The 11,707-nt window shown below is 45.8% G+C and overlaps 1 protein-coding gene across 2 annotated transcripts; it reads right to left on the bottom strand.

The window, feature by feature from the left end:
- Positions 1-5,041: 5,041 nt before the first annotated feature.
- Positions 5,042-9,271, bottom strand: LOC147962900 (putative disease resistance RPP13-like protein 2). Of its 2 annotated transcripts, none has more exons than XM_087536321.1 (4): positions 8,455-9,271; positions 5,896-7,106; positions 5,733-5,798; positions 5,042-5,626 (listed from the first exon to the last, which is right to left on the bottom strand). In XM_087536321.1, exons 1-4 carry the CDS (start codon positions 8,934-8,936, stop codon positions 5,193-5,195), a joined length of 2,193 nt encoding a protein of 730 aa, XP_087392447.1. In that variant the 5' UTR covers positions 8,937-9,271; the 3' UTR covers positions 5,042-5,192. The 2 variants fall into 2 exon arrangements, with proteins under 2 accessions (XP_087392447.1, XP_087392448.1); XM_087536322.1 differs by having other exon boundaries at positions 5,042-5,623.
- Between the last annotated feature and the right edge of the window lie 2,436 nt (positions 9,272-11,707).

Below are 11,707 nucleotides of genomic sequence, written 5' to 3'. Positions count from 1 at the left end.
ATAACCCTAGCGTCACCGAACCTTAAGTGTGTAGACCCTACGGGTTCGGGAGACATGCAGACATGACCGAGATGACTCTCCGGTCAATAAAAAACAGCGGGATCTGGATACCCATGTTGGCTCCCACATGTTCCACGATGATCTCATCGGATGAACCACGATGTCAAGGACTTAATCAATCCCGTATACAATTCCCTTTGTCTAGCGGTACGATACTTGCCCGAGATTCGATCGTCGGTATCCCGATACCTTGTTCAATCTCGTTACCGGCAAGTCTCTTTACTCGTTCCGTAACACATCATCCCATGATAAACTCCTTGATCACATTGTGCACATTATGATGATGTCCTACCGAGTGGGCCCAGAGATACCTCTCCGTTTACACGGAGTGACAAATCCCAGTCTCGATTCGTGCCAACCCAACAGACACTTTCGGAGATACCTGTAGTGTACCTTTATAGCCACCCAGTTACGTTGTGACGTTTGGCACACCCAAAGCACTCCTACGGTATCCGGGAGTTGCACAATCTCATGGTCTAAGGAGATGATACTTGACATTAGAAAAGCTTTAGCATACGAACTACATGATCTTGTGCTAGGCTTAGGATTGGGTCTTTGTCCATCACATCATTCTCCTAATGATGTGATCCCATTATCAATGACATCCAATGTCCATGGTCAGGAAACCGTAACCATCTATTGATCAACGAGCTAGTCAACTAGAGGCTTACTAGGGACATGGTGTTGTCTATGTATCCACACATGTATCTGAGTTTCCTATCAATACAATTCTAGCATGGATAATAAACGATTATCATGAACAAGGAAATATAATAATAACTAATTTATTATTGCCTCTAGGGCATATTTCCAACAGGGTTGACACGGATCAAGACTGGGATTTGTCACTCCGTATGACGGAGAGGTATCACTGGGCCCACTCGGTAATGCATCATCATAATGAGCTCAAAGTGACCAAGTGTCTGGTCACGGGATCATGCATTACAGTATGAGTAAAGTGACTTGCCAGTAACGAGATTGAACGAGGTATTGGGATACCGACGATCGAATCTCGGGCAAGTAACATACCGATTGACAAAGGGAATTGTATACGGGGTTGCTTGAATCCTCGACATCGTGGTTCATCCGATGAGATCATCGAGGAGCATGTGGGAGCCAACATGGGTATCCAGATCCCGCTGTTGGTTATTGACCGGAGAGTCATCTCGGTCATGTCTACATGTCTCCCGAACCCGTAGGGTCTACACACTTAAGGTTCGGTGACGCTAGGGTTGTAGGGATATGTATATGCAGTAACCCGAATGTTGTTCGGAGTCCCGGATGAGATCCCGGATGTCACGAGGAGTTCCGGAATGGTCCGGAGGTAAAGAATTATATATAGAAAGTACTATTTCGGGCATCGGGACAAGTTTCGGGGTCACCGGTATTGTACCGGGACCACCGGAAGGGTCCTGGGGGTCCATCGGGTGGGGCCACCTACCCCGGGGGGCCCCATGGGCTGTAGGGGGTGCGCCTTGTCCTATATGGGCCAAGGGCACCAGTCCCAAGAGGCCCATGCGCCTAGGGTTCAAGGAAGGGAAGAGTCCCAAAGGGGGAAGGCACCTCCTAGGTGCCTTAGGGAGGAGGGATTCCTCCCTTGGCCGCACCCCCCTAGGAGATTGGATCTCCTAGGGCCGGCGCCCCCCCTTGGACTCCCTATATATAGTGGGGGAAGGAGGGCCTCTCATACCACATCTTTGGTGCCTCCCTCTCCCTCTCCAACACATCCTCCTTCTCCATAGAGCTTGGCGAAGCCCTGCCGGAGTACTGCAGCTCCACCACCACCACGCCGTCGTGCTGCTGATGGAGCCATCTTCCTCAACCTCTCCTTCCCCTTGCTGGATCAAGAAGGAGGAGACGTTACGCTGACCGTACGTGTGTTGAACGCGGAGGTGCCGTCCGTTCGGCGCTAGGATCTCCGGTGATTTGGATCACGTCGAGTACGACTTCCTCATCCCCGTTCTTTGAACGCTTCCGCGCGTGATCTACAAAGGTATGTAGATGCAATCCGATCACTCATTGCTGGATGAACTCCTAGATGGATCTTGGTGAAACCGTAGGAATTTTTTTTTTTCTGCTACGTTCCCCAACACTAGCTCCCCAGGCAACGCCTCCAAGGAGGGGATGACGCCCATGGCGCCACCACTGCCCAATCTAGACCGGATTTTGGGTTTTCACCCGGGAGAGGACCGGAGGTGACAAGAATAAGGACCACGACACCGCCTTCAGGAAGGATGCGTCGCCCGAAGCCGACACCGCTGTCGAGCCGAACCAGCCGGCGTAGGGTTTCCCCCGGTCCCCATCTGCACCACCATCCCCAGAAGCACCGGAACCAGCAGCATCCACCGGCACCAAGCGCACAGGGGAAGGAGCGGAACGAGGGAGTAGCAGGCCTCCAGATCTGGCGAGGACGAAGGCCCCCGAACTGCCGCCGCCAAGCGTCGACTCCCCACCACCCGAGCGGTCGAGGACGCCGGGCAGAGTCCCCGCGCACACCGTCCAGAGCACGAACGGCGGGCCGAACCAGCAGGGGCCGCCGCCCCGTGGATCCAGATCTCCGCGAAGGGACGATGAAGGCCTCGCCGCCACCTTCCTCGGCAGCCGCGCGACGCATCGGCGGCTCCTCTAGTGGCGATGAGGAGGAGAGGAAGGGGGAGGGGGACCGCCGGCGGCGGCTAGGGTTAGCCGCCCGTGTCGCCCCTGTTGGAGCGACGCGAGGGCGGGGGACAACCTGGAAAACCTCGGTGCTTAAAACTCCGTAGGGTGATTGTTAGGTAATCCAAACATAAGTTAGTATTAATTAGGTAAGTTTGAGATTACCAGTACATATAGTCATGTTTGAGTCCTGTTAGGATTAGTATGAAGTGCGATCAGCGTGGCCGGTAATTAGGAAAGTATGGGCCTTCGCCAGTCCGGTTAGAGCTAGCTTTGGCGTATGGTATTTGGAGTTGGTGTTCGAATAGGATTTGTGTGTGGCTAGCTAAGGCGTCCGTGCGTGTATATATGCACGGGTGTTGCGTGAGTTTTGTAACACCGAGAGAAAACGAGAAAAGCAATAAAGAAACGAGAAAAGCAATAAAGAAAATTACGAGGCACGACACGTGCAACACCGCCGTTGCCTTCCCCTCTCAAGAGTCTCAACTGACCCCATTGGCTTCCTCGCCGACGGTCAAATCCTAATCCTAATGGGGAGCTCGCTCCACCACTCCACCTCCGGCGAGCTCCGGCGACCCAACCTCTCTGCTCCACAACATCTTATTCCAGCAGTGTATTCTGCACCCGTTGCTTGAGCTCAGCAACCTAAACAGCGATGCTTGATCTCCTACAGCAAAGCAACCCCCTGACCTTGGAAAGCCAGCTGCTGATCCCAGGATCCGGGCGCCGGCCAAGTACGCACGGTCAGTCAGTCAGTCATTTCCCGTTCCACCCACACGGTAATTGTTAAATTATTTGACTTTCTTGCCCTACCTTAATTATCTTATGTGGAAGTGGAACCAATAGTTTATGTTGATTTTGATGGTGTCAATCGTTTGTCCTAATTTTCATGATACCAACGCGCACCCACCATAGCTCTCTCTGTACCATTGACCAGATTTGTTGGGTTCTGGATGAGTGAATAATCAAAGTTAATGCCTGCCCAAGGTAAGGTAGAGTAATAAACTAACCCAGGTACCAGATCTCAAGGAAAGAACGCTGTCTTCGCAAAAAAAAAAAAGAAGAAGGAAAGAACGCTGCATTTACAAAAAAGAAAGAAAAAAATGATGTGGTTTGGCACTAGACACGAATTAATCCACTTCGTACTGGTCTCTATCTTCGGTCACATCCAAATCAATCCGGTCTTGAGAGGGATCAGCAATAGCCAGCTGCTGTAGTGCAACCTAGATGTCCTGATAGTGGTTCATACCACTCTAATCAGGGCCTCTGTGCTGTAACCTATGGAACATGGCAAATTTCAGTTGAGATAGTGCATAGGCAATTCATACAAATGCTACAATGTCTTGTCTAAGAATATTTTATTGCCAGGCAGCACATGAAACTTCAGGTTACCACAGTAAATATCATCTTCCAGATTTAATCTGATGCTATACTTCATGTTGAAACACAGTTCAATCTACCCTAAGGTTAAACCCAGAGTAAAATCATAGTACAACAACACACAATGTTTCGAATCATTTGAATTCAAAATCTCCTACCATATCCTAAAATGTTTCTCTATGTACGCGAGAAGGACATTTTATGCAGACGGGTGTATAAAATACTTTCTTTTTTCATAATTCCAACTTAATTTCCCCAGATATCTCACTGCACTTCAAGCAAAAAAAGCATATTTACGCACATAAAGTTGCCAAGCAGAAGGACACACACTATGGAAGCATTGGTACACACTAGAGAAGCATCACTGTGATGAATCCTCTCCATCACGGCTGTGACGAGGCGCTACCGACAGGAGAGCTCAATGATGCAGGAGCACGGTTTGACTTATTGGACTGGGTGGGCTGCACAATTGGTTCCTAAACGTGAGGTGCCACGTGGGATTTAACAAAATGTGAGGTGCCTAAATATTTAGTCAAGGGAGACCAACCTGCAAAAAAATTGATGCCTCGGATTTATCCTCGACCAACCATCAAACCACGTTTAATCGCTTTTTCCGTCATGTTTCTGATGTCATTACCTTTTATGACGTCCATGGTCGAATTTCTTGAAATATATTTTGTTTTCTATAAGTGGAAACCAGGAATGTGACTGAATTTACCGGTATTGGTCAATGTGGTGTCGGCTTCTAACATTTCGGTATGCATATTCGGTTTGTATGCCCGACCATGTACCAAGCCTCGTGTGGTAATAAATGGCGCGAGTAGTAGAAACATTAACATCATGCATTATGTACGATTAATTTGTGAAAAAATATACATATACATAGATTTTTATGAACTGAAAATATGATTTCAATTCATAGTTATACAATACACCATGGGCTTGATACACACGTATTTAATTATACATTACTCTTACAAACTGACTGACTGTCACACTCTGACTCGTAACATAAGATCGAGTATTTATTTAGGCAATTTACATAAGTGGAGTGGTGACCGAGTGGAGATGATGGAAGTGGAAGAAATAAAGGATGGTCACAACTGACGACACGTACTACTAACAAGCACCCACAAGCTCCTACGGGAGATGTGCACGTTATCAACATGCTCTTTAATTTTCAGATGCACATGGTCGACAACGTCTTCAGATGTTTGGCAAAACTCAGGGTACTCGAGGCCGTGGTTTCCTAGAACATGGCGTAGAGTTTTGATTTTCCAGAAGGATACGGGCAAAGTATTCACCTTGGTCCCTCGCACATCCATTGTCTGGAGCTTCTTGAGTTTGCCGATGGTGTCTGGCACCATTGTCAAGTTCGAACACCGGACACTGAGGTACTGTAGGTGCAGCATGTCCCCGATTCGATTTGGCAGCTTCTCGCCAATGTTGATGCCCTCCAGGCTGATGACGCGAAGGAATGTGGATTCCTTGAGCAGCTGCCTGAAGCCTTCCTTGAATTCCTGTCGCCCTGCTACATGGCACCACCCACAAAAAATATATCCAGCATTAGCCCGGTAGCTCACCTAATAATATGTAAAGAGGCGGTAGGTATTTCTTGAGAAATGTTGCTCTAGTACCTTGTGCATCATGGGAGGTGGATTCCTTGATCAGATGGTTGGAGCCTTCTTTGGATTCTTGTGACCCTGCAAAATGCCACAAATATCTCGCCTTAGCCCATTAGCTCGCCTGATTTGTAAAGAGGTGGTATGTCTCGAGAAATGTGGACAGCACGGTTCGCACCTTCCATGAGCTTGGCATCATGAGCTCGACTGGGCAGCTTTGCACCTCCCATAATACCTTGTGCGTCGTGGGACAGCACGGTTCGCACCTTCCAACGCACCTTTGTTTTGCCCGGCATTTTGCTGTTGTTGAGAGCTAGGCGCCTCGCGCTAACCGTGACAGAGGCATACCGACCACCATTGTGGGTTTCCATGAGGCCAATACGTTGCGCCTCGGACCGGAAAATCTGATGAACCAGCTCATGAATGGCAACTGATTCCACGATGTCTTCTTTCTTCTTCACCAGCTGCAAAAGGCCTCGGAAGATAAACTCCTTGAGGTAACGTTGACCCAGCTCCTCCTGTCCCACCCCAGGCTGCTGAGTTAGGAAGCCTTCCGCCACCCAGAGCCGCACTAGCTGGCCGGCGTCGATTGTGCTACACTCCGGGAAGCCTGCTGTGTACAGCAAGCATGACTTGAGATCATTGGGCAGGTCATCGATGCACATGGATACCATCGTCATGAGCGCGTTGTCCTGGTTGTTCATCTGGATGTACTCCGATGCTGCCTCCCACTTGCTGTGGTCCATGGTCCGCATGAACTTGGCAAGAAGAGCCACTGCCAGTGGTAGTCCCTTGGTTATTGGTTCAATTCTTTTGCGGACCTTATCCATCATTGTTGTCTTGTATTTAGTCTGCCTGCGCCCCCTGAGGCCCAGAATCCTGTTGAACAACGTCTCGCTCTTAGGATTTTTCAGATAACCAAGCTTGATGATGCCGACATTATTCTTGTCTGCACGGGGACTGGACGTTGCTGTCAGCACAATCTTGCTACCTTCTGCACCCTTGAGCAAATCATGTGCAATAATGTTATCCCCGAGCATGGTGTTACTCAGCGAGCAATCTACCACAACCAAGTACTTAACTTGGTCTATACTCTCCACGCTAGGCTGCAGCTTGGAGCACTTATCTTCCAGCTTTCTTTTTATCTCACCAATGATGTTGATGGTGTCTGGTGGAAAGCTTGCCCACACATGTACGTCAAAATTTCCCTTGATGTTTTTGTATACTTTCTGTGCCAGATACTTTTTCCCGATACCACTCTCACCAACCACATAAATCACACGGCTTCCAATTTGCTTAAGGAGGAGGTCCTTCAATTTCTTTTCTTCTTCCTTGCGTATTGGCCCGCCCGCCTTGGCATCTTGCTTTTTCTCCAAGTCCGTGTCATCCCTGTTTCCGATTAAGATGTTAGCTAAAGCTAGTAAAGCAAAAGTAACACATTGCTCTATTCAAGCAAGCAAGATAATTGACATCATCTAAATTATTTAGTTAGTTAGATCTTTAATACAGTTGAGATGTGTGCTCCAGTATATATACTTTAATGTATGTTACGATTTTAGGTCGGACTCACGGTTATATATATACAAAAGCCTCCTCAAATAGATTAGTTTCCTGCAGTGATACGACTAATGTGACAATTTCCAATAGATAAAAATAAGTTTACCAAGAAACTTGGTAGGAAAGGAAAAGCCAAAGAAAAGCCAGGATGCATGAAAATACTGGGCCAACAGAATGCCGACATGGTGGCGGGAAAACAGATTGCCCGAGAAGTTAACACCTCTCACATGTGAAAGGAATAAGCCATGTTAAGCTAGGTAGCATACTACTAATTAAAAGAAAGTTTCGCAGACTCACAACTTCACATATCTACTATGTGTCTACTACAGTATGTACTACTACATACCTCAGTTTGTAAATACACGTAACCCTAGAAAGGTACCAACAAAGTTTTTAGCTTGCCTGCTTGTACATGACAAATTATGGCTGCTTATATATAAAAATTCTTCAGAGTTTGCAATGGAAACATAAAATCATTGGGTTTGTTTGATACGGGGGTTATATATAGTTCTGCCGAAAAGATATCCTGTTTCACAACGAATTATCTCTATCCAGAACATGCTCACATCTTTTTTAGCAGTATTAGGTTCATTATTAGGAGAATGAAGACATAACTGCGTTGCTGAGGTTGAAAGTATATTGGTCGAATCAGTCGAATTAGTCATAATTATTAAACAGAGCAAATTTATGAAGCACTTGGTTCATTCTTTTTCATAGATATATAAATATTTCTTCATCAAATTATTATAGTATATTTTAATTTGAGTTCCCAATTTTTCTACAATTTTGTTACCCAACGTAACATTAATTATTTATTAGTTAAAAGTAACATTAGGTAGCTTACTAATGAGAATTAAGATTACAATCATGGCATTCACTCGGCCTAGATTAATATATTTTCCCGTCACATGTTAGCACAATGCAGTAGATGATCTGATATCCTTATAGCTGGCATGGAGGTTGAAGTTGTTGGTCAAAGTTGAACTTTGGCTTTAGATTTTGGGACGGAGGGAGTATCTTTGACCACTTAGAGTGTTCGGTTCCCATTAGTATCACAAGATGACCATAAAAGACATGTTGTGTCACATGTGCGTGGACTGGAAGATCACTAATATACATGTGTTTGCGATGTAAATTAGACAAATATCCTACACATATTAGGCATGGGTTAATCAATTACCAGTTCTGGCGGACTGGAGGGATGGCACGTGACGCCCTCCATGTGGTCGCTTTTGTACTTCCATCGTCGCTGTGGTACTTGGCACTGTTGTCCACAATATCCTCTAGCCTCGTGTTCATGGACTTGATCTTCCGGGAGAGGATGTACCGGACACGGATCTGTGTGCCGAAGTTAGAGAAGAACATGGCAGCCGCCACACGCCAGTTGTGACCGAAGCGGGAGAGGTCGGCCTGCAGGAAGAAATGGTCGATGGCATCCTCGGCTGCGAAGGCAACCTCGCGCACCTGGTACGCGAGTACGCGGATTTGCTGATTGCTGTCTGACCTGCTGCGGAGGTCAGTCTCGTGCACCAGCGCATGCAGCCACATGAGCTTGTCACGGAGGCGGTCAATCTCGTTGCCCACGGCGGCTAGGGCCTTCCCCTCCGTCACTGCTAGCGCCTGCAGCTTGCTCAACAGTGGACCAACAATGGCATCTGCCATCTCTCTCCCTCTTTCTCTCTCTCTCTCTCTCTCTCTCTGGTATCCTACTAGAGCCAATAGTGTTTGATCAGCACACCTAACCTACCACAGTTTTACAGGCCCAATCTGAATTTTAGGCTCTCTTGTGCTTATTTGGTGTGCTAGTAGGCTCACACACAAGGAGGGTTGTTGGAGAACAGCCTAACGAGTCAATCCATATACCTCATGGAATTGAATGGACACTGATATAGGATTGCTTATCAGAGTTGGTTCAGAAACTTCATAACTTTCGGCTTTCGGAAGCGGCCACACTATGAAAGAAGCTATGACAACCCTCAGCTAGAACCACACCCCCTTTCCGAAGCGGCCACACTATGCTCCTCAAACTAGAACCACACCCCCTTTTATAGGGAGAAATGGAAGCAAATGCATCTATTGCTTAAGACTGGCCATAGTGGGAGTAACTTCAACAGTAGCATCATGTCCAACTCAGCAAATTTCCCTATGTGGCATTGAGTTAATGAGGAGAGATGTAATTTGAGTAATTTAGCTAGTTACCCTAACATCACATATCCAATACAATATGAGTCTATATAACCTAATAAATGAAGTTTTGCATGACACCACACTTATGTTACTACTCACTACTCAATATGAGTCTATATAGCCTCAGTATATGTTACTAGTGTAGGTTACACTCTATGGCTAGTCTAATGGCAGCACTTTTAACATCATTGTTATTTCATTTATTGTACCCTCTTTTCTATAACAACCACTTGGACATAATTTTGTCCAAAACTTACCGGGTCACACCTCATCCCAAAATGCACATGTAAGATTTATTTTTCTATGTTCTTTCAAAAGAAAAATAGAGGTTACCTAACATTTACATATTCAAACAAGACTTGCAAGCTAGACAAGTTAAGTCCTTGATAACAAGGGAGCAGTTGCACTAACAACAAATTGATTTGACGTGTAGTTGCCTAGCTAGACAACAATCACCGATCGACCGCCTTAGTTAATCCTTGCCATTTCGTTGAATCTGCACCGGGCGAGACCGCGGTGCATGTGATTAGACACTGGTATGCCGGCCGGCTTAACAACTCAAAACACACTCGCCAACTACTCATCCAACTTGTAACGGTGAATTAAAATTAAGCTAGCATGCATCATCAGATTAGACTTTGTTGAGTTAAGACAATTGAGAGTTGAGTTGCTAGCTATCATCCACCTTGATCAGATTGTGATGGCGAATAGTAAAATTAAGCCAGCATGCATCATCAAAGTAGACTTTGTTTTGTGTGCGTGCCTCCCGCAGTCTCGGTCTATATACAAAAGTAGCCATAAGAAGTCTTGACATCGATCGAAGTCCTAATTAAGAAACTAATGTATTTGATTAGTGAATCGATGGAGCCTCTGTTTGTGTTGACCCTCATGATGTATTTTCCCCGTTAGCCATATACGTGAAATGGGCTATATTCCTTCAATCATTCAATTCGCTTCTACATACTTAATCGTGTCACAACTATATGCAATGTCTTCTAGTTGTTCCATGACCAAGTGAGTACGTCAAAGCTTAATAACTCAAACCAACACTACTTCCACACAAACCCAGATCAAGCAAATGTGATAAATTCATACAGTTTCTTACCAAGCCACATTTTGAATTTTTTGCCGAGAGCTCCCTGAATATCCTTTCACCAACAAAATTTGCATGCGCCTAGCTCACAAGAGCATCTCCAGCACCAATTGTTTTTGCCATTTTTTGAATTTATTGTTCATAGGCGGGAGCATGTGATCCCCGGCTCCAAAACGCCACACATCTAAGCTTTATTTTCCTATATTCTTCCAAGAATAATAAGTATGATCTTCGATATTAAAAAAACATGCAAACTTATCATTTATTTTTTCTAATGAGATTAGCTCCTCGCTTAAATTTTTTATGTTACTAGCAAGAAGTAAACATTAAGTAAAATAATACTACAGAGCCTCCAATGTCTTAGGTCGGGCCATGGCGTAGATCCTTCTGTTTTTTATTTTTATCCATTGAACTGGGTTGGACCTAGCTGCACGAATGTATTACAATCTTTTTTCGATAAAGGGGGTATATTAATATCGTGATGGTACAAAATACACCCAGCCTCTGCACCAACAAGATATCCAAAGACATCAGGAATGCACGCAGCCAAAAAATAAAATTTAAAAAAAGAAGAAGAAAGAAAACAAAGACCCGTCACGATGTTGAACCACTGGCAACATTAGCACTTTAACCACCACCAAAGACAACACTTGTACTACTAACGAGATTCTCAAGAAGCAATGCCTCCAAGAAGGAAACAAAGCACAAGTGTTGTCATTGCCTGATCAAAGATCTTGGGTTTTCACCCACGAGAAAGTCCGAGTTCCAAAACAATGCCTTCAGCAAGGCCATTGCCAGGTACAACCAATAAAGCCTAGACCTTGGATTTACACACTGCAAATCGTGGCTCGGTACTCGAGGAGCACCACCAAGAATGCAGTTCACCGGTGTTGCAACCCCGACTTGCCATGGCTACTGCTGCATGCCAAACACCCGACACACAAGGAGAACCTATGCTGCATTGTCTTCAACACAACCAGTACCCTCTCTGCCAATACCAACCTCCGATCACAACCACCATGGTTTCTCCACCTCTGGCGGTTCTGCTCTAGATATCCAGTAGCACCATGCGCCAAACTATAGAAATCTCCAAGAGGATGACCAGAACTTGATGGCGGCCAACTCAAGGAGGTCGACATGAAGCCGTTCGATG

The sequence above is a fragment of the Triticum urartu genome, chromosome 7A, assembly GCF_056163025.1.
Source record: "Triticum urartu cultivar PI428250 chromosome 7A, HENAU_Tu73, whole genome shotgun sequence".
Lineage (NCBI taxonomy): Eukaryota > Viridiplantae > Streptophyta > Magnoliopsida > Poales > Poaceae > Triticum > Triticum urartu.
This window is presented reverse-complemented; position numbering and strand designations above follow the sequence as displayed.

Excerpts from the sequence above, each read along its gene's own strand:
- LOC147962900 (XM_087536321.1), bottom strand. The coding sequence starts at position 8,936 with ATGGCAGATGCCATTGTTGGTCCACTGTTGAGCAAGCTGCAGGCGCTA. Across the intron at positions 7,107-8,454 it reads CCTCCAGTCCGCCAGAACTG|GGATGACACGGACTTGGAGA; the intron begins GTAATTGATTAA and ends AATCGGAAACAG. Across the intron at positions 5,799-5,895 it reads TGATGCCAAGCTCATGGAAG|GGTCACAAGAATCCAAAGAA; the intron begins GTGCGAACCGTG and ends GGCATTTTGCAG.